Below are 17,776 nucleotides of genomic sequence, written 5' to 3'. Positions count from 1 at the left end.
AAAAAAAAAGTTAAGGCCCCTGTGGGTAGGGTGGGGCCAAGTGCTATGAATATAACAAGGGAGAAAGGACTTGTATAATGATTAAGAAAAAATTCATAAACCATGGATAAAGTGGTTTAATATTTATATACAAACAAAGAAAACAGAAACTATTTAAAAGTTAAATTAAATGAAACATTGTGTTTGACACATTTAGATTCCTCATGTAAATTTCACTCAATCTACATTCACTCTTGTGCATCATTACGGCCCGTGCTCATCCAATGAAAATGAAGCTATCTAAACAAAATTTTCAAAGTGACATACATCTATTCAGGTATCTATATCAAGCTATAAATTCTACAGATTAAAAAAACATTTTTAGATTCAAAGAATATAAATAAACCATATATCAAAATATATTACATTCATGTATATGTTTTTAATTAAAATTCAAATTTATAACTTTAAAAAAAAATATTGAAAAAAATTATTACCAGGAATATACATGTATCTTACAAAGCAGAACATAGCACCAATACAATGCTCTTCAACAAATAAAATCCATCTTCACAATTAATAGGTTAATCAACTGCCTATTTATGGGCATGGAAGCAGATAGCTTTTGCAATATGTGAAGTGAAATCCACAATCAAGATTTTAAAAAAGGCTTTAAATAATGCTTAACTTTGAAAACAAAACATTACAGGTGCATGTTTTATAAACATCCACACAAAGACAAGTGTGTAAATATCACAGAATATGCATATTTCAAGATATGTATAGCATAGTAATAGCAACACATGTTGTGAACATATCTAGAATAAAGATTGGGAGAGGAAGAAAATTCTGTTTATACATTTAGTTTAGATATATACCAGTAAATTTAGTTAATTTTCTTTTCATTAATCACCAGCCTTAATAATAATTACAAAGTTGTCAATCAAAAGTTTAAAGAACTAAGTAATTAACATGAACATTTTCTTTATACATGTAACAGGGAATGCACCATATAACTGTTTATTTGAACAGTTTCACTTTTCAGACGTGAACAACACTACACTTAGCCTCCCAGATCAGGAGAATCCACAAAAAATACTTCTTTTCCTGCTTTCTTTTGTTCAAATATTCTTATCTACAACACATAAAAATTCATATGCATTAAATATAGTTTATTTTTGAACCATCAATTGACAGAACAGCAATAAACTGTTAAAGGATAATAAAAATCCATGTTACGGTGAGTTTACTTACTGTGTTGGCTTTGTTGTTCTTTAGAATACTCCCTGGAACATAGAGTGTTCTCTGGGGCCCCTGATTCCAGTAACGACCCAGATTAAAATGGTTAATAAACACCACTCCCTTAGACCAACCCTGAAAAACAAAACAAATACACAAATAAAATTATGTTTAACAAAAAGACACCAAGGACTGGAAATATATGTTGCTTTTATAGAACTAATTAATTTCAATACATGTAACAAATTGGCTAACAACTGTTTTTATGAATTAATAAAGTGCCACGCCACAGCATGATACGCCCGTCAAAAAATTACAATTATCTTAAACAATTAAAAGTGCAAGAAAATCATGTCAACCTTGATTTTAGATTTCCATGATTTTTCAACTCCTTAAAAAATTTGTTTATCCATCTCCTGTGGTGTAGGCATTAATTATAACATATATTGCATCATTCATAGATTTCTATACTGGTTGTGTTAGACCTTCCTAAATGCCTATCATATTAAACAATATCAAATTAGTCTTAACAACTTAATCTATACCTAATTAATTTTGAAAATAAAAGGCTGGCCATCAAATATAAAATGACCAACAGTTCTTCTGTCTAATTCCCAAAGGATACACTGTCAGTTAAGATAATGCTCTGAAGAAATGATTGAGACAGCTATAGCCTTGCTACATTGAACAAATTAATTAATCTTAATCTGGATGCTTGTCTACTCATTACTCCAAAGAGATTATTGGATCTGCACTATCTACCATAAAGCATTTTTAAAACATATAAAACCTCAATGATTTTTTTGTTAGATTTAATGGCAGACAGGTTTTAATATGCAATTCATATGGACATGCTGATTCCACCCCACCCCCATAAAATTAGTTTTTTAAAGTTCATAATATTATGTAATATCAAAATAGTTTATTATGCAAAATCAAATTAGTTTTATTTACTTCTCATCAAATTCATTTTAAAACTTATGCTAGCCAACAAGAGCTATTTTTAATCCAACAGGATTACCCATTTGGCCCAATACTCAAGGGATATAGATAGCACCGATGCTCTTCCTCACACTAAACTCATTAATTTCTCTCTCTAATTTGACATGCAATTTTCTGTTATCAAAATTCTTCTTGACCAGTGCTTGATAATTAAACTCATGGGAGTGGTGGAATTTCTTTAACATACATTACATTTGTTATAGATTGCTGTCAAGTATATGCTAAAAAAAATAAGTATTTTCTTGATTTAATATTTTTCTAATAAGGAAAGTGCAATACTTTTACATTTTTTGGAGTGTGTAAATGAAGAGAAAAAAAGACATTTTTTTTTTATTTCACTTAAATTAAAGGTCACAGTGACCTTGAAATAGGTCGCGACACACCCTCTATCTAAGATGCATGAAGTGGCCAAGTTTGATGATTCTAAGTCTAATAGTTTTCTAGTTATGGACCGGACAGGATTTTTCCATATTTGGCTATAACTTTTTAATTATAGGTCAGAGCGACCTACTTTTTGTGCGCGACACACCTTCTACCCAAGATGTATCAGCTGACAAAGTTTGATAACTCTAGGCCTTATAGTATTCAAGTTATGAGCCGGACACGAGAAAAGCTAACAGACGGACAGACAGACGGACATGAAGCCTATAACATAATACGTCCCGTCTTAAGACGGGCGTATAAAAAACATCTCAAAAGCAATGTGTTCTTCTAATACAATAATTCATTTCAGAAAATTCCATATTTATCTTCTACAACAGACAAACAGCAATACCATTCTTATTTTGCTATATATTTATAATGACAACAACTTATTCCCTCAAGAGAAAATTTATATCTATGGAAAGGAACGTTTCTTTTAGGTGTACCCTAATGTCAATAACTTACATCCATAGATAGGAATGTGTCTTTAGGTGTACCCTGTATGTAAATAACTTACATCTATAGACAGGAATGTGTCTTTAAGTATACACTGTATGTCAATAACTTACATCCATTGACAGGAATGTGTCTTTAGTTATACACTGTAGGTCAATAACTTACATCCATAGATAGGAATGTGTCTTTAGTTATACACTGTAGGTCAATAACTTACATCCATAGATAGGAATGTGTCTTTAGGTATACACTGTATGTCAATGACTTACATTCATAGACAGGAATGTGTCTTTAGTTATACACTGTAAGTCAATAACTTACATCCATAGATAGGAATGTGTCTTTAGTTATACACTGTAGGTCAATAACTTACATCCATAGATAGGAATGTGTCTTTAGGTATACACTGTATGTCAATGACTTACATTCATAGACAGGAATGTGTCTTTAGGTGTACCCTGTATGTCAAACTCTGCAGAAAAGATGGCCGGTGATACTTCTCTCTTAACGAGGGGTTTGTATCCACTATTTAGCCAGATACTGTAAACCAGATCAACAAAAAAAATTAGCAATGACAGATATTTACATGTATGTATACCAAATACACTCTAACAAAAATTACCTTTTTTAAACAAACAGTCATATCACGATATGGGTATTAGATCAAATCTGGTCCTCCAAAAACCAAAACTTTGGACCGTTCGATGATTGTAAGATTTTAGTGATTTCTCTATTTTTAACATACAGGCAGTTTGCCTGCTGAATAGCATTAGGCATTCTGTTGAAGTGAAAATAGCAGCCTTACTTGTTTAGATACTGAGGTCTGAAGTCCATTGGATAAATCTTCCAGCCAGTTAGGGCTTCTTTGGAATTATTTACAAAAACTTCTCCAATTATACCTGTAATGAGAGAATACTTAATTATTAAAAACCTAATGTACATGTATACAGCAAAAAATTGCTGTCTTAACATAAAATACAAACCATATGACATTAAAAAAAATCAGTGAAATTTGGATTGACTTAAACTTGTATTCTTGTTTTGTACCCAGAATATGTTTTTTGCAATTCAACAAAATGAATTAGGTAATATTAATGATAATCATTAAGACAGTACCTTTGTATTCTTGATTGAGAGTATCTTTACCAAATTTAACATAATTAACTCTTCCAAGATTTTCCACTAACAAGTCCAGTGTGTTATGTTTCTAAATAAAAACAAAAATCATTCAAACAAAAGATACATATGATATCCAAATCTGATTTTATGGTATGAAAGATTCTAATGATTTTTTTTTTCATTTACATGTATACTTTATAAGTACACATGTTCCTTTTTTAAGCATTTTACTGCCTAAAAAATAATACAAAAGCTAAAAAACTTTGAAAAACAAAATTGTTAGATCTGTATATAATACTACAATCTTAAAATGATCAAAATCGCAGTCATGCAAGACATCTCCAATTCAACAACAACAATGGTACATAAGAATACATGATGGTTACCTCATCCATTCTTACAGGCCCCACTAAGTCCATGTGTATAACATAAACATTCTCATTCCAGTCATATGTAGCCACCTCTTTACCATTCCAAAATACCTTGTTATAATGAATAAAATATTGCCTAAGTTTGTATATATACATATGGAAAAAAGCTTCAAAATAAAGCATTAAAAAAATGCCTAAGTACATGTACATTAACTACTGTATAGGGGATTAATTTAACGGGTTGTAATTTTCACGTTTTTCTCTCATCTGACACAATCGCGGTTTCTTGAATTCGCGGAATTTGGTATGTAATAAAAGTTACTTCCCTTGTTTCCATTTAATCCATACCAGAGCTACATGTAAACGACATTAATCAGAGTTATGTCTTTATTTTACGAACAACAGGGTAAGTTATTATAAAATAGTTAGATTTCATAAATAATCAATTAACATAAGTGCAGTTATTAATAGTCCCTAAAAGTTAGATGACTTTCCTATATGCTATTACTATGAGTGCATGTGCACCCGAGATCTTCAATACAATGCGGCGAAAAACCACTGGACGGAAATAAAACTTTTTATGTAGTTCTACGAAATAATATCCTTCCACACTTCCTTCGTCAGTAAGTTCGATATTTGAAAGACTTTTAAAACCAAAATGTCGATAAAATTAAACTACATAAACTAATATGCATGAGAATGCAGGTAACAAATACACGTGGTGACATTAGTTACGCACAGGTAATCAAAACCCATGGCCCACGTGTTTTGTTTGATGAAACATGTAGCGTTGGCTATTAAAACAGCTTTTGAACAAACACAAATTATCATCTGCCGATTTGAATTAAAGTAAAGCGTGATAATTAAAATTAATTGAATGACAGTTCTACTCGCAATTACTGAAATGACTGCACGTACACCTATATAAATCTTATGTAGTCTATTCTCAAATTTCCAAATAAAACATGGAGATTATTGAAAATTTATTTTCTGTTTCTTGAATTCACGGATTTGTTAACACCGTGAATATAGCGAATATTAACACCGCGAGTTATTTTCCCCCTATACAGTATTTGGTATGAATACAATATAAATGATTTATGATGAACAGATATGTAGTAATTGATTTACATATAAAATTCCTGCTATGACTTAGATTATCAACCAAGTTGAATTTTATTTTATATAAATAGTTTATCTATCTACATGTTTCACAAAATTAAAACCAGTGTCTACTGACCTGCATACGGTCCTGCATTAAACCTTTTATTTCTAATTTTCTGATCTTTGGCAAGATTTTCCTGTACAGTATAAAGCCATAGTTCTGCCCCCCTCCATGATGTAAAGTGAGATGCTCCATGGAATCAATATTCTTGGATTCTATTACCATCTGCTGAAAAAGTTTTCTCAATAAATGCATATTGCTTTATGCCAGATACTTCAAATATGAGATCAAAGAAATATTTTGTTCTTTTGAATATGCTCTTTCTATATGTACAACATTTAATGACCATACTTTCATTTCATCCACCATTTTCTCAAAAGGCAGATACTGTTTGATTGGCACTGTTCCATAAGCAGTTTTTTCAGTGTCTGGTGGAATTTCTTTCAGTGTTGCTCCGTGGAAATGACGGACGTCGTCCTGGTACTGAAGTAAAAGTTCTCGGATGATGCGGTACTTCTCTGTCATGTCTCCTGCCTCGGATAATGGAGCCATGTAATCTACAGCAAAGGTTAAAGGTCACAGATTGTTACTGGCTTATACTTGACAAATGTAACAAAAACATCTCTGCAACATTAAACCTGCTAATAACCAGCAGACACATTCATACATGTATAGTTTCTTCTTTTTATTAAACCAAACAACAAGTAAACAATAGATGTTTGAGAAACATATATGATCACTGTTTGACAATATTAAAAGGGTCAACTTAATTCTGAATTTCTGTAATTATAGTGAGAAAATAGATACAAACCTATTTGTTGAGGCAAACATACTGAGTAATTCAAAGTTTGATGTCTGTCAGCTAAAGAGTTCTCTAGTAACTATAAGCAGTCAATATATTTGTCCTGATTTGACAATTGACCTTTAACTTGGTGACCTTAGGGAGGCAGGGGAATTTAAAAAAAAATCTTACCATAACTTGTAGTTACTGGACTGTACTGTTTATGTAGATAATTTCCTCCATTCATAAATCCAAAGTTTGTGCCCCCTCTGAACATGTAAAAATTAATTGATGCCCCCTCCTCTAACAACTTTGTTAAAATTTCCTTCAGTCCTGAAATGATATGCATACAAGTTGCAAATATTCTCAAAAATGAGCTTGTCTAAATTTGCTTTGATGGTTATTAAAAAATTATTAACATCAAATTACTGCTGAATTTTGAAGTGAAATGTACATTTCTGGATAATTATTTCTATATCTAAGAAAATGCTTACATGAGTTTGTAAATGAAGACATTATACTCACTCTCTGTATCTAAATCTCTGCTGTGGGGCCTTCCCCATTCATCAAACCACCCTGACCAGTACTCCATGACAAAGAGGGGGAACTCTTCACTGAGACCACGGACAAAATCCATCAGCTGTTGTCCTCCAGCATTCAGTTCCTTAAAATTCACCGTGGGCAGAGCCTCTAAAAAGAAATACAGGATTCTTCTACAAGACTTATAATTGTCCAACAGTTTAACTACAGGGCAGTTTTTTTTTAAATACATTACATGCAAAATGTTAAATTTCCATCAACATGTACCAAAGTAACCATGACATGCAAAAAAATGTGTGTTTGTTCAGACTTATTCCACAGTTCTGTCAAATGATGAAGGCAGCAAAACTAAAATTGCATGAAAAATAAATATGTAACAAAATTTTCTGGAAGAAATTAAGAAAAAACAATTTAAGGAATCAATTATACATTGTGAAATAAAATTGTAGATTTAGACTTTAAAAATGTAGATGAATAAATTTAAATCAATGATGACTTCCATGCCAATTTCAATAGTCCTCGCCAACCGACGTCAAACAAAGGCAGCCGCACGAGATTTACATGCATATTTGGCCTCCTTAGCGTCAGACACAGAGACAGATGCGCACGAGAATTGCATGCGTATTAGGCCTCCTTAGCTCCCGACCTATCGACCTGCCTAATTTACATTCCGGCAGAATTATCAAGAAATAAAAATCACAAGAAAAAAAATTAGAACTGGGAATATTATACAATAACCTACCATAAACAATGGAATGCAGTCCATTTTTCCAACTAGATATCTCAGAGTCAGAGGTAAAGAACACCTCCACCACTCCATGTTTCTTCATCATCTATAAAATTCATGTGAAATGAATCAATGGACATTTATTTCTCAAATATTTGGAGGAATTCTTTTCCTATATCAATTAATCATACCGGTATTATACATGTACATATATACATGCATGTATAAAGAATCAATGTGCTTCAGAGCAAATTAACATTTGATGTGTAAATTAATTCATGAATTCAAGATTTGAAGAAACTAACCTTCTTTAAGGTCTTTAAATGGTCTACTTCTGTACTGTAGGATGCAAACTCATTCTCAATTTGGAATGCAATAATAGGACCTCCTTTACCATACTGAAAGGAAATTCAAATGGGATGAGTCCAAATGTATAACTGAGAAAAATATTAATGTATGAGATACCAAGGATTAAGTACATTAGAACCATACCATGCTTACAGCTTCTGATCTAAGTCACCTTACTTGCATATAATTCCTTTTAACTTTACATAAAAATAATTGATATTTTTGGGCATCAATTTAGAGGTTCTATTTTCTACCTGTAGATCCTGGATTTGTGTTAGAAGATGTGCAAAATATCTGTCCACAGCTTTGAGGTAGCCTTCATAATTAGACCGTACCTTCATTTCATCATCATTCAACAGCCAGCTTAAATTCATGAAAGAGGAAAAAACTATCATTGTCAATATTATATTCATTAAATCGAATTTTACTTGTGATATATAAGTATTATAATTATAGTTACTGTAATTACTGAATTTAATAGGTATTTATTTCAGTGAAACTGAACTGAAGGTTACCTAGGAAGACCACCAAATTCCCACTCTGAGCAAATATATGGACCGGGGCGTAAAATTACAAACAATCCATGGGCCTTAGCTGTCTGAATAAACTCCCTAAAAAAAGAAAAACTTACTGTAGAACATGCTGCTAATAATGAATTGATGGTTATCATGGCTTTGATAAAGTGATTTTCACACCCTGTGGCTTTAAAACATTCAGTGAAGTTTGCGGATAAAATGAAATACATTTATAATGATCCATGTACAAAATTTATCACTATGTATCTTTCTGTAACGATTTACTACAAAACTGCAGTGGTTTGTAGAATTGTTTCTCCTTGCTATATTATACAACATATACACAACATGTACTCCAGTCTTCAACCAATTATAAGCCAGGATTTCTTTACAGCATCATCAGAGATTGGGTTATACCAAAGACACAGTACAAGTTGGTACAGGTACTTACCTCACATTTAGAAGTCCATGATTTCCTACAAAATTAAACTGACCACTGACTTCTTCATGAACATTCCATGCAACATACCTGTGTAAAATACACAGAATTATGAAATAAAGTTTTAAATAGATTTAAAAAATAATAATAAACTAGAAGTCTGTGAGCAAATGCTCACATGTAAAACTCTGGCTCTGATATGAATACACCTTTTCATGTTGACATTGAATTCATACAAAAATGAATCCCAGGATATGACCTACTATACATGATAAAAGCCTAAAGAATAAAATGAGTAGATGCTGAGAAAACTGCAACAAATATTTTTTTATGGACAGACACACATACACACCATGGTAAAACAGTACACCCCCTCTCCTTTGGAGCTGGGGTATAATAACAAAATAATTGATTCCATGTCTCAAGATTTCAATGATTTTTCATTCTATAGAACTACAGATGTATCACTTTCTACAAGAAAGGAGTAACAATGACTAACGTTTCTACAGTATTTAGTCCACAAGCTTTCATCTTCATGAATGTCTCGTTCCAGTACTGGGGAAGAACCCTGAAGTAATGGAAGGCTCCACTGAAAATCCTGAAGGGCTTTCCATCTAAGTAGAATTTCCTTTTCTTGAATTTCAGACTCCCTTCACTCTGGTACATCTTTCCTTCTTCATTCTTCACCTTTTTGTATATAGATTCTGCAGATAGAAGTAAAGCAATAAAATGATAAACATAAATTAAAACCTCCAAATGAGAAAATTTCAATTGCTAGTTTTAGAAATAAATTCAACTATATTTGTATATGCATGTATGTGATATAGAAAGAATAATGATTATAAATAAAGCTGAAATACTGTGAAATCACTAATTTCATGGGGGTGGGGTTAATTTTCATTATTTTCAAGGCATGGAGAAACCCATGAATTTACGACCATCACGGAATTTCAAATTTCATATGCATTAATACTTATATACATTCTCTTACAACAAAATCAAATCTCCACAAAACATTATTTTTTCCTCAAACCTCGAAGTTTGATCCCATGAAAATATGTGATTTTACGGTAATCTGTTCTGTTCAATTTATGTCCCTTTAAAATTTACATTCAACTTGTATCAAAAAGAAGTGCAAAAAGGAACATTCTTTGAATTTTAAACAATTATTATTATCCTTTATTTCTTTTGAATTAATGAAAGTGATTTTCCTCTTTTACATTCCAAAAAAGTTGAGAGGAAAAGAGAATATTTCAATAAAACACATTGCATTATTACATGTACATATAAATATAATACTTATCATTGTAAGTTTTGATATATGCACACAGCAGACTGTACGTATAATGAGCACAATAAACATTTCTTACCTATTTCAAGTTGAGTCATCTGTCTGTATTTAGGGTGATGAAATAATGGTAAACCATACAGGATAATGATGATAGCTATGACCAGTATAATAACTAATCTGATGATATGTTTTACTTTAATCTGTACGGCCTTCATTTCTTCACTCATCAACATTTACTCTCTACATTGCATTCCTCTGTAAGAAATTATTATATAAAGGCAGTATTATCAAATAACATCATGGCCAGTCTCTTTAAATAATTATACATGTGTGTAAATAACAAAATATTTTAATATCGTTAAATGAAAACTTTAGTACATGTTCTTTATTTTAAGTATGACACAAGTAAATTTGTCTAAAGTTAAATAATATTATTCCAGACAGGATGAGGTACACGTAAAATGTCTAATCTCCTTCTAATCTTTTAGCGCGTGGTAAATTTTTAGTTGAATTCATCAAAAATTGTGGTTATTTTTTGTTTTATCATTGTTTGTGGTATTTCTCAGGTCTTTTATTTAGCTATTTAGCTTGATTTACCTACTAGCTTTATTTACGTACCTGAGGTAGCTTTATTTAGCTACCAAATCAATTTATTTCTATAAAAAAGCATTTTTCTCAGGATGTGCAGAAAATCTCATTTTGATGCAGTGATCATTTTTAACTTACCTACTCATCGGAAAACAATTCATGAAAAAATCCCTCTTGAAGAAATGTCTTTTTCTGCGCAATGAAAGTTCTGGAAGTTTTGGGGCTATGTATGACAGTTAAAACAGTTACTCCTTGAATGAAATGACAAAGAAGTCCAGTTCTGGTTAACTTAATAATAGATTAGTAATTATTCAGCACAATAAAAAGTAATCATACTCAGTGATGCCTCGATCACCGCACGCAAGAGAGGGGACATTTACCCAAACAATGGAATTACATGTTTTGCTCTAAATTGTCCAAATGCAGTAAATGTATAAACTATCCCTGCTTTGGATTGTTTTTTAAAACCTCACTAGTATAAACATTAATAGTCATATACTTGCGATTTTTTTTCTCTTTTAAATAAAAAGAAAAATTTTGAAAAGTTGCATTGAAATAGCTAAATAAAGCTACCTGAGGTAGGTAAATCAAGCTACAAGGTAAATCTACCTAAATAGCTGAATCTAGTGATTGTACTGGACCTGTTTAATTCTTCTGGTTTTGTTGTAAATTATTCTATAAAAATTAAAATGTGGTAGTTTTTAGTTACATCATAGATTGACTTTTTTTGATGACAGGTATTTCTGTGTCATCGGTGTTACATCAATTTTGAACACAGACCTAATTCAATATTTAGGTCTGTTTTGAACTTGGAAACGGAGGGATTACAATCAATCAGAAAAAAATCAAGTCATTTTCCTGTAAATACTGTCTATATAATTTAGCTCTTAATCTTGAGTACCTTTTCTTAATTTTACAGTTGTTAGAGATGCAAAACTTCGAATTTCATCAATTAATGAATGTTTTAGTTAGTTTAATCCAAAAACTTGTGAATATCATGCCACAGGAAAAGCTTGTCGCGTGCTAAATGCAAAACCAGAGAAGGAAGGAAAAAAATCCGGCTTTAATTTCTTCATTTTTAGCGCATGCGCGGATCTAGAGGGGGGGGGGGGGGGTCAAGACCCCCCTGGAATTTTTAAGGTTATTAAACTTATAGACTAAAGCAAGAAAAAAAACTACATTGGACCCCCCTTGGGAAACGCAGACACCCCCTCCCTGGGAAACGCGAAATGCAATAATAGTCCTTCCCTAATTTTACCTCTCAACTGCATGTAGCAAGCGTCGTTCATTTTTTTCTTTTTCATTATATCCCCAATCTTTTATTGTTATATTTCCCAAAATAGTATTTATATTTGTAACTGCACCTGTAGTTATTCTTTAATTATCTTCTACTTTATGTCAACCACTTTCTTTTGTTTGTTTTGTTTTTTTTCTTCACATACATATTGTACATCTTTAAGATTCCTTCCGTATAATTAGAACGTGTTTCATTTGTGTAATTTAACATGATTTCATATTCAATATGTATGTCAATCTCAAATATTGTTGTAATACAGCTCAAAACCGTGTTATGTAACTATCTAATAAGGGTCTGTCATCTTTATCATTAATAATTAGGAAACGGATTAGTATAAGTTTTTGAAACTTGTTTCCGAATCCTTTTTGATCTTTGTACTTCTTGCCTGTATTTCTTGCTTGTCATGTTCAAATAAAATATGGTTTAAACTAAACGCGAATTTGTGTTAAATTGGTATGAAAAGTCATACGTTTGAAGCATTAGAAGTCTACCCCCCCCTCCCCTCCCCACGAAATAGGTTTTTAACGTTTGGGCGAGTTTAGTTTTTTTTTTTTTTTTTGCTTGTCAAGAAATTCCTGGGTTGGATTTTTGTTTTGGACTGGGGTGGACTCCCCTCCCGGAAAAAATTCTGGATCCGCGCCTCTAGCGATATAATTTTCTTAAATTTGTACCTTCATAATTTTTTATTTAAAAAATATCTATCAACATATCTTATTAGATTTTTAAAAAAAAACCATAAAGCATTTTATCTAAAAATAAAACTTTTTTCATATTCTCTTAAAAAAAATGCCCCCCCCCCACCAAAAAAAAATCGTATAAATAATAAAGAGCCAACATCGGTTTTCAATGCTGAAACCATAGTTTAAAAGATCTCTTGGATAATTAAAATTTTGGCGTGGCATCCCTCCTTATATACTTTAAAAATCGACATCAAGTAAAATGTACTTTTTGTAGTTTATTAGAAACAGTTGAAGACATGGTTCATTAAGAAAACACATGTGTTTCGCCTTATCATCAACAGGGAAACTTGGCTTTTTTATACACAAAAAGATAAAGGATGATAACCTAGAGAAACTTAACATCAACCATGACATGCAGTTTGTTGATAAACAATTTATTATTCTCGCTAATGATTCATTTGGCTGATTCATTGAATTTGTAAGTATCATTGTTTGCTTACATATATTTTTCTCTCTAACTTAAATCTCCAATTTTTTTCACCATGAAGATTATTTCACAGGAATGTTGGTAGTTCCCCCATTACGTGTCCCCCATCACATGGATGTGATCATGACTGTCTGGTAATAAACAACGAACCTCAATGTTTCTGTCATACTGGATACACATTACAGACAGACGGACAATCCTGTAAACCTGTCAGGAATATCCTGGGAGGTAACTTAAATTTTATTTAAGTAGCTAGTATACCAACATTTATATTAATCACTGTAGATTACAAATCAGTTATGAAAAAAATAATATATACTTGACAAGTATGTATAGACTCCCGCCCTTTTTTGGACGAAAAAAATGAGGCTACAAATTTTATTTTTAAAATTATATTATTCTTATTATTTATAAGAGGTGTAAACCTTTACCAAGTCTTGTTCTACAATTAAAATAAAATCTTTACCAGGACTTGTTCTACAATTAAAATATATTTATTTTAAGAAAGACTGCACTAATTATTTAAAGATTGTAATCTTTCAATATAAAATCAACAGAATCTGGTGTAACGTTCACGACTAATCCACCAGTACAGAAAGCTCCTATGAAATTATCAGAGAGTTTGCCTTTAGAAACAGAAGGATGCCGAGGGGATATGTGTCGAAAATTTAAATCTGGCTCAGCAGAGATCCCGACCCCAGATTCGTGTCCACCTAGCTTTCATTCAGTTGTCACAGACGATGTGACAGTTTGCGTTCGCTCATCAAAGATATTGAAGGTGAATAAGAAACCAATAAAGCTTTCAAACGAAAATCTTCAACACAAACCGAAAATATCTCACAGACTTCTCAATCGTGGGAATCAGAAAGTAAAGAAAGGAAATCTGACGAGACCAGGCAATACTCCTTTTCAAAATAACCAGCATTCACTTATATTTCGAAAATATACCGAAAAGAGAGAGCAGCAAAGATGTCAAAATGGTGAAGTTTTAATTAAAACACTAGAGGGTGAGATTTGTCGTAGTGAATGTGGGCCTGGTCAAACATTAAGTGAACAAAAAGGTATAAGAAAGTGTGTAAACTCTCCATCCAAAATCATGGTCGCCATTTGTCCAGAAGGTGAAATCCCAACACAGACGACTATCGGCGTTGTGTGTGAAAAAAGTAGTGATGGAAACAGACATCAAGGCATACCTCTGTGTGAACCGGGCGAACGCCTGGTCCATTTACAAACTGGCCCGGTGTGCATCCGGGCAAAATCAAGACGTCCGAGTTGTACAGATGGACAGGAGCTGGTAAAATTAGGGAAAGATTATTATTGCATTTCGCCAAATGCCGAAGCAAAACCGAGGTGTTCTCCTATGGAAAAGGAGGTACACACAGATCATGGAGTAGAGTGTCGACCAAACCCTTGTCCTGATGGTTTTATTCCAATAAAAACTGCAATGGGTACAATTTGCCAATATGATTTAAAAAGTATCCCAGCACCTCAGAAGCAGGAAACGAGAAGAAACTGCGCTCCTGGACAGACCTTGGTGTCTACAGAAGAAGGAGATGAATGTTGGTTCGTGTCAAAATCAAATAAACCTGACATTTCATGTCCTCCTGGCCAAGTGTTGGTAGGAGGTACCACGTGTAAAGACCCTGCATTGATATCCCCGGACGAAGTATCATGTCCTCCGGGTCAGAGTCTGGTTAGGACAACAAATGGCGTCCAGTGTCAGTACCGACGCAAACAGTCGACGGAAGAGTATGTCCGAAGAACACGATGTCCAGAGGGGGAAATCCTTACTGTTGTTGTAGACAAATTTATTTGTCGTCCCACAAAGCTTGACATTGAAAGCATCGTCTGTGATTCCGAACAAGTGGTGGTCCAGGGTAAAACAAGTATCATCGAATGTGTTTCCGAAGAACAAACTAATCTGATTTGTGAGTATGGTTTGGTTCTGACTCGGACTGCGCATGGTTACGTATGCAGCCAAGATGCTCATACAGAAATACCAAATCACAGTAGTGTGTGTGGACCAGGAGAGGTTTTAAAAGTGGATAGGGGAAACAGCAGGTGCGTGAGTGTGGAGGATAATGTGGAGCTCTGTGGACCTGGCTACGAGGTTATGACAGCTTCGTCTGGGGAGGTAGTGTGTAGAGCTATAGGAACAGGTAAAGGAACAATTTTTCCGTAGTATTTTCAATGCAATACAAGTGTTATTTGCATATTGTAAATACTGAAAACTTTATAAGATCTCTTATAATGTTTCAGAGTCTGAAGAGAGTGTTCGACCATGTTCCGGTAGGTGGTATGATGCTGATAAATGAACCATGTATGACTAAAAAGTGTTTTTCAATTTTTAAAGCAATCGTTAAAATAGTGTAATACTAGTATTTATTATGTACAGGTGACTGTTCAGATTCGAAATGTGAGGAAGGCTTGGTTCCTGGACCGGGTCAAGGATGTTTAGATATACAAACTGTTCGTGAAATGGAGTGTTTGCCAGAATGTGCTAACGGGGGCTCCTGTGAAGGTGGCCAATGCGTTTGCCCTCCGGGACTTTCTGGACCAGTTTGTCATGATGGTCGGTAAAATAATTTTCCCCATACAGTGCAAATGAATCATGGTTAGATTTGGTCTAAGTGCAATGTCACCTGCATTATCAGCATTCAGACTATTGACAACTAAATATTTCCATTTCTAATTTTTTCTCTGCGATAACTCTTTGAAAGTTGTCGGAGTTTACTTCTTGATAATTCTGCCAGAATGTAAATTTAGGCAGGTCGATAGGTCAGGACCTTGGGAGGCCTAAAATGCATGCAAATCTCGTGCGCATCTGTCTCTATGTCTGACGCTAAGGAGGCAAAATGTGCATGTAAATCTCGTGCGGCTGCCTAGGTGTTTGACGTCATTGGGCGAGGACTATTGAAATTGGCATGGAAGTCCTCGTGTAATTTAAGTCTATGTCTACATTTTTAAAGTCTAAATCTACCATTTTATTTCACAATGAAATGAAAATATAAGGAATCACTGTCTAGTTAGGAGAGTATGCCAGGGCATCAACAATAGTGGGAAACATGGGATAATTTTAAGCATAACGGGATTCCTTAAATCATTACAGATATAGATGAATGTGCCACATCCTCCAATCTTTGTCAGTTTTCCTGTCGGAACACCTTTGGAAGCTTCCACTGTGCCTGTCCAAGTGGATTCACCCTAAGTCCAGACAGAACAACGTGCATTGGTCAGCTATTTTTAGTGTATTAGTGTATTTCTTGGTGTTACAACTATAATTTCTTGTGTATTCAAAAAATGATGACGTACGGTCTTGACAACATTTTTCAAATCTTGGTCATACATGTTTAAAATTGAATGTACATATACATGTACGTTCCGGAAATAAACTTTGATATTGATTTACAGAGGAACAATGCATTCCTGGTTGCCTCAATGGTGGAGTATGCAGAAATGGGAAATGTTGGTGTCCAGGTGGCGTCTCGGGCACCTATTGTCAAGAAGGTAAGCCAGGATGAGGCGATGCTAAGCCATTATTTTAACCATTGATGGTTAAAAAATATAACTATGTATAAGTACATGTATCAGCATTTAATCTAGCTCTGAAACATGTTTATGTCCAATATTAACTATTAAGGATGGAGTCGGTACATAATTTATGCTTTATTGTTTTGTTTTGACCTTCAACATTGTTTTCTGTTGGAGTTCTTGTTTATGTGGATTTGAACTGACTTAAATCTTTTATTAACTGCAGATATAAATGAATGTGCCAAGTATCCGAACCCCTGTGAACACCGATGTCGTAATACATACGGGTCTTATTTCTGTACCTGTCCTCCCGGAAGTCGACTGCGGAAGGATAAGAGAACTTGTCAAAGTAAAAATTCAAAACATTACGCACTAAGTGTAGAAATAATAGTTTATTTCTTTTCCTTGCCTAGCCTTTTCTTATCAGTTAGAAATGAGATTTACAATATCGCTTAGGTACCACCTGTAATCCACCTTGTATTAATGGTGGTCGTTGTCATAGCAACAGATGCAGATGCCCTCCTGGCTATTATGGAATCATTTGTCAACTGGGTAATTATGAAAATTCGTACTTTTTTATGTTAAGTTCTGCAAACCATCACTGTCTACATGCAATACCTATTCTATATTCTTTATGTTCCTTGAAAAATACTTTTTTCTCTGCAGATCTGGACGAATGTTTATCGAAGCCATGTCAACATTGTGTAAACACCACTGGGAGCTATTATTGTATTCAATGACCGCTCAAAATCCAGAATTAAAAAGGCAATTCATCATTCTTATGTTCATTGTTTTTAT

At 33.3% G+C, this 17,776-nt stretch overlaps 2 protein-coding genes across 3 annotated transcripts; one reads left to right on the top strand and one right to left on the bottom strand.

Moving 5' to 3' along the window:
* Positions 1–107: 107 nt before the first annotated feature.
* On the bottom strand, positions 108–11,993 carry LOC134268498 (beta-galactosidase-1-like protein 2). Of its 2 annotated transcripts, none has more exons than XM_062750765.1 (18): positions 11,885–11,993; positions 10,475–10,650; positions 9,604–9,808; positions 9,117–9,194; positions 8,666–8,761; positions 8,405–8,513; positions 8,108–8,200; positions 7,818–7,908; positions 7,061–7,225; positions 6,728–6,868; positions 6,106–6,311; positions 5,830–5,982; positions 4,605–4,700; positions 4,216–4,306; positions 3,905–3,998; positions 3,525–3,639; positions 1,234–1,353; positions 108–1,114 (listed from the first exon to the last, which is right to left on the bottom strand). In XM_062750765.1, the coding sequence occupies exons 2-18, from the start codon at positions 10,626–10,628 to the stop codon at positions 1,043–1,045; spliced, it is 2,079 nt and encodes a 692-aa protein (XP_062606749.1). In that variant the 5' UTR covers positions 10,629–10,650; positions 11,885–11,993; the 3' UTR covers positions 108–1,042. The 2 variants fall into 2 exon arrangements, with proteins under 2 accessions (XP_062606749.1, XP_062606751.1); XM_062750767.1 differs by having other exon boundaries at positions 5,830–5,979.
* A 1,312-nt stretch (positions 11,994–13,305) lies between these two features.
* Positions 13,306–17,754, top strand: LOC134268497 (fibropellin-1-like). Its single transcript, XM_062750764.1, has 10 exons — positions 13,306–13,438; positions 13,521–13,675; positions 14,005–15,606; positions 15,707–15,736; positions 15,843–16,019; positions 16,557–16,679; positions 16,859–16,954; positions 17,205–17,327; positions 17,435–17,530; positions 17,645–17,754. The coding sequence occupies exons 1-10, from the start codon at positions 13,368–13,370 to the stop codon at positions 17,716–17,718; spliced, it is 2,547 nt and encodes an 848-aa protein (XP_062606748.1). The 5' UTR covers positions 13,306–13,367; the 3' UTR covers positions 17,719–17,754.
* Positions 17,755–17,776: the final 22 nt, after the last annotated feature.

The sequence above is a fragment of the Saccostrea cucullata genome, unplaced genomic scaffold (assembly GCF_032062105.1).
Source record: "Saccostrea cucullata isolate Sc308-1 unplaced genomic scaffold, CSIRO_AGI_Scuc_v1 ctg656, whole genome shotgun sequence".
NCBI lineage: Eukaryota > Metazoa > Mollusca > Bivalvia > Ostreida > Ostreidae > Saccostrea > Saccostrea cuccullata.
The sequence above is the reverse complement of the archived record's forward strand: the minus strand, read 5'-3'. Positions and strand labels throughout refer to the sequence as shown.

Coding starts and splice junctions, on each gene's coding strand:
- LOC134268497 (XM_062750764.1), top strand. CDS start 13,368: ATGACATGCAGTTTGTTGATAAACAATTTATTATTCTCGCTAATGATT. Junction 13,676..14,004: donor TGTCAGGAATATCCTGGGAG/GTAACTTAAATT, acceptor TAAAATCAACAG/AATCTGGTGTAACGTTCACG. Junction 15,737..15,842: donor GAGTGTTCGACCATGTTCCG/GTAGGTGGTATG, acceptor TATTATGTACAG/GTGACTGTTCAGATTCGAAA.
- LOC134268498 (XM_062750765.1), bottom strand. CDS start 10,628: ATGTTGATGAGTGAAGAAATGAAGGCCGTACAGATTAAAGTAAAACAT. Junction 7,226..7,817: donor ACTGCATTCCATTGTTTATG/GTAGGTTATTGT, acceptor ATTTCTTTTTAG/AGGCTCTGCCCACGGTGAAT. Junction 3,640..3,904: donor AGACCTCAGTATCTAAACAA/GTAAGGCTGCTA, acceptor TCTGGTTTACAG/TATCTGGCTAAATAGTGGAT.